The 4,404-nt window shown below is 30.9% G+C and overlaps 1 protein-coding gene across 1 annotated transcript; it reads right to left on the bottom strand.

The window, feature by feature from the left end:
* Nucleotides 1-209: 209 nt before the first annotated feature.
* LOC18587978 (F-box/LRR-repeat protein 4-like) lies at nt 210-1,461 on the bottom strand. The gene is given in 3 exon segments (XM_088810109.1): nt 210-630; nt 633-914; nt 916-1,461. Coding segments are annotated over 3 exon segments (987 nt in total). The 5' UTR covers nt 1,450-1,461; the 3' UTR covers nt 210-459.
* Nucleotides 1,462-4,404: the final 2,943 nt, after the last annotated feature.

A 4,404-nucleotide genomic window follows, 5' to 3' on the forward strand; every position in this document is an offset into this window, starting at 1 on the left:
AGGCCAAAATGACCCAAAGCCTTCGTCTTTGTGAACATAAACTTTTCAATAAGGAATTCAACTACAAAACTGTTAGCTGAGAGTGGAGCAATTAAGTTTATTCTTCCAACAGAGCAGGTGGAGTAGGTCATGACCTAAAGGAACAACTGCCCATTTAAGCAGCTCCCAGAGGCTTTATAATGGAGAAATCATTTAGCATGGAGGTGAAAGTGACATACTATTGTCAACCATTGACTTGTGTTTTGTATTTGATTAAATGAACAGGGAAAAAGAAGAAGGATGCTTTGGATTGATGAATGTGTCATGAACCTAGCAAAGAAAAGTGAGCAAAAAGCTTCACAACACAACCATTTAGTTCTGCTTTCCATCAAACTAAAATTTTCAGCTTCCTTCTACAAGAACACGAATGCCTTGCCTTGCCTTGCGCTCACAGAGAAAAGAAATTTTTACTACGACCATTTATCTGAGCACCATATCCAAATCATCCATACCAATATTATAGCAAGAGGCCAATACGAGATACTCCAAACGCTCATGATTCCCAAATGCTCTGACACCTGCTCCAGTAACCAACTCACAACCTGTTAAATCAATAGCCACCAAATTGACACAATTCTCGGCAATTGCAATATAACTGTGACATCCGATAAGTTAATCAACCAAGCCAAATTCAATTTCCTAAGACTTGTAATTGAAGAAACTGCCACCCCACCAGAATCTGTTATCTTTGGCCCACATTCAGCTAAATTTAACTCCTCCAAGCAACAAATATGCTTCAGCATTGACACCCCAGAATCAGTAATTCGATCACACTCTGCAAGAACCAATTTTTTCAATGATATTGAGATATAACCAGTTGCTAAAGCAGCCAATCCATGGTCAGTAACCAATGAACTAGCTTCTAAATTCAAAGCCCCGTATCGAATTCGAAGACCCAATTGCTTCAACAGCTTGGTCATCCAGCAGATTACACCTTCCTAAATCCAGAGTTGTCAAATTCTGCAAGAATTTAACGAGGGAAATAACGGCAACATTGCCTATATTCTTTCTCTTTCTCAAGAAGACTTTTGATAAATTTGGACACCCATTAGCCAAAGCGCGAAGCCCATCATTCCCAACATCTTCAAAACCAGAATTACCATCAATTTCATCGAATTCTTCACGTGTTTTCCTAAGATTAAGGTTAAGAACTTCGAGTTTTGGACACGTTTTAGCCACGAATTCAAGGTGGGAATGGGAGACAAACATCGGTGTTTCGAACAAAAGCAAATTTGGGAATCTGGGCATGAAAGTGGGAATGAGATCGGGTTCAAGAACGCGAATGGATAACCGGGTTAAGCCTTCCACTCGCCGCCATTGCTTGCAGACTTGAGAGAAGGCTTTCCTGTGGCCTTGGTCATGAACCCAATTGAGAACTAAGCTTAACTCGTCGTCGCCCAGTGTAGACATGAAGATATAATCCAAAATTGTGTTTATTTGTGAATTGAATTGGGGTTTAGTGTTTAGGGTTTAAGGTTCGGTATTCGATCATTTCAAAATTGATTCTTATAATGGGACAATTCATTTCTGAATTTTTATAAATTATTTAAGTTTTTTGTGCAAATCAAATATAAAAAAATTATTAGTAAAATTTTGTAATTAATTCATATATTTTATCAAAATGATAAATTTAATTTTTATATAATTATTTGTAAAAATTAAATTTTATATTTTTCAAAATTGTTAAAATTAATTCAATCCGTGATAGTGTTAAAATTATTTGATTATTTCATTAGATATTTGTAATAACACGATGTATATGTAATAACTTGATATTAAATCTAATTACATGATATTTAAAAACGATACAATGATTATACTGTCCTAACATTGATCAACAATGACTGTATTATGTTAACAACTTGCTTTATATAAAGTTCACATTAGATCATTAGATTGATCTAAATTTAAAGAATGTGAAATTTTGAGTGAGTAAATTAAGTTCAATTTAGCACTAATAGGTTGGGTTTCCAAACAAGATTAACAAAACATTAATGGGGCAACTGCACTTATTATTTTCCAACGTTAATTAAGTGTGCGATTGTTATAATTGCTCAACAGAATATTGAATGACAGTCAAACCACTTACCAATATCTAATAATTAATTTTTTTTTCTATTTTAACTTTTATGTCATTCCCATGAGAAAAGTCTAAGCTACCAAACGTGGCAGAGATTATTATAATGGAAGAGAGCATGTTAAAACGTTATGGTTGGACTTGAGAATCATTCTTGGATAATAATAATAATGCATGGTTGGCAAATACCAAGAAGCATGAGCAAATGCATGTGGCTTGTTGTCGTATGGTAGTTGCAGAGCTTGCGATATTGGAGCACTGACTCAGCTGCATAAATTATTGCCGAACTGCCCTGCTGTAAATTAATGTAACCCCTTCTTTTTTAAATAAATGATGGCCATAATGCTTCGTGCCTTGCTCCAGCTAAGTTAATTAAACTAAGATCCAAAACAAAATAATTACGCTTTTGAAAAATTAAAAAAAAAAATTATAAATAATGATGTCATAAGGAAATTCTATTTCGATAAATCTTTTATTTTTATCTGGAAAAAAAATGAAATATCTTGGTTTTCGTGAGTATAGAAAACGATGCATTACCATATTATAAGAGAATTGGGAGAAAAAGCTTCATATTAATGCCAAAGAAGAACGACCAACTGATATAATGATTTTTCTTCTTTCTTTCAATAAAGAGCCTGTTTTTAAGTGTTGGAACTTGGAAGGGGAAGGGGGGAGGAATTAAATTTAATTATAGATTTGATAATTTTATATATGATGCAATAATATGATATGAATGTGATATAAAATTAAATGTTTAAATGTTTTTATTTTACATGTTTATGATTTGTTTAAATTCTTATATAAATTTGATGACAACGACGGTGAATTTTTTTTATTATGTTTAATGAATATAATTGTTTTAATAATTATTAGTTTAAAATTTGAATAATGAATTTATTTTCCTTTTGTACTTATACGTATTTTAATTTAATCATATTAATAATATTTTAAATTTTAATTGTGTTAAATGTTTAAACAAATTATAAATCGTGGAGTGTCATGTATATAAAACTTAACACAATGTGTTTAATAAGCGTATTAAGCAAATCATATTACAATTATAATAAAATGTAATCGTATTCGTGTTTAATATCCAAACAAATTTAATTAATCATGTTGAATTCGTACACATATGTACAATTGTTAACATCCATATTTACAGGACACAATTTAAACACACAAATACAAATTATTAGGTCTATCCAACACAATTTGGAAAAAGTAAACAAATAAAGCAAGAAATTAATATGCATATCCATGTCTTTTTCTTTCTGGCTTGTCTAAACGCATATCCATATATAGACAATGAGTATGGAAATGTTGAATATGAACATGGCATTTGGATTTATGAGACAGAGAGTCTATTTGGAGTGGGAGTTCTAACCAAAGGGAAGAAAAAGATACGGTATTTTACCAACCTAAGATGCCGACGTGGAAATCCAAAAGCATTCTCCAAAATGAACAAATCACCTAATCATTGGTGGTTAATACTTGCTAGTCATTGCCGACATTCAAGACGTGGAAACTTAAACTTTACTTTCCTCCAATCACCATTTCCTGCAACTTTTGGCTTTAGCTTATTCCTCGCTTGCCTTTACTTGATCTGATAGTGTAGTGCGATAAAATCCAACCATGCCAACCTTTCCCCCAAAACCGGCCACCAACGTGTCAAAGGCTAATTGGTGTGAGTTAATCAAAAGCCAACCTAGCCCCTAGCTCAGTTTGCATGTTCTTTGGTTCTTCTGTTTCCAACGCAAGGAAACGGGTCACGTTACAATCGAAATCCCACCTTATCTATCTATCTATCAATCTATCTATATACATATATATATATATATATATATATATATATTGAATCCAAGATCATTTCTTGTAATTTTATTACATAAAAAATTTACACATTATTATTATCACAAATACAATTCTAGTAAGGATAATTTTTTTATTAATTAGTAGCTTATAGATAATTTTTATCCCAATATATGTAATAGGAATGTCTACTTTGCAATCAAGTATCTTAAATTGCTCGACTCGATTAAATAAAATTAAAATATTTTACAATCAAGTTCAGATAGTAAAATTATTATTCATAGTGATCTTACGGTATCAATTACCGAAACCTAATTGTAAGTAATTATTCTTAATATTAAATTTTAGTTATATATATTATTTTTATTTATAATTTGTTTATAATAAATTTAATATTTTCTAAAATTCATTATTTATTACAATTATGATTTTAAAATTTAATTTATTTTTTAATAAATTAATTTTAATTCATTAATTTA

The sequence above is a fragment of the Theobroma cacao genome, chromosome 9, assembly GCF_053813885.1.
Source record: "Theobroma cacao isolate CCN51 chromosome 9, ASM5381388v1, whole genome shotgun sequence".
Classification (NCBI taxonomy): domain Eukaryota; kingdom Viridiplantae; phylum Streptophyta; class Magnoliopsida; order Malvales; family Malvaceae; genus Theobroma; species Theobroma cacao.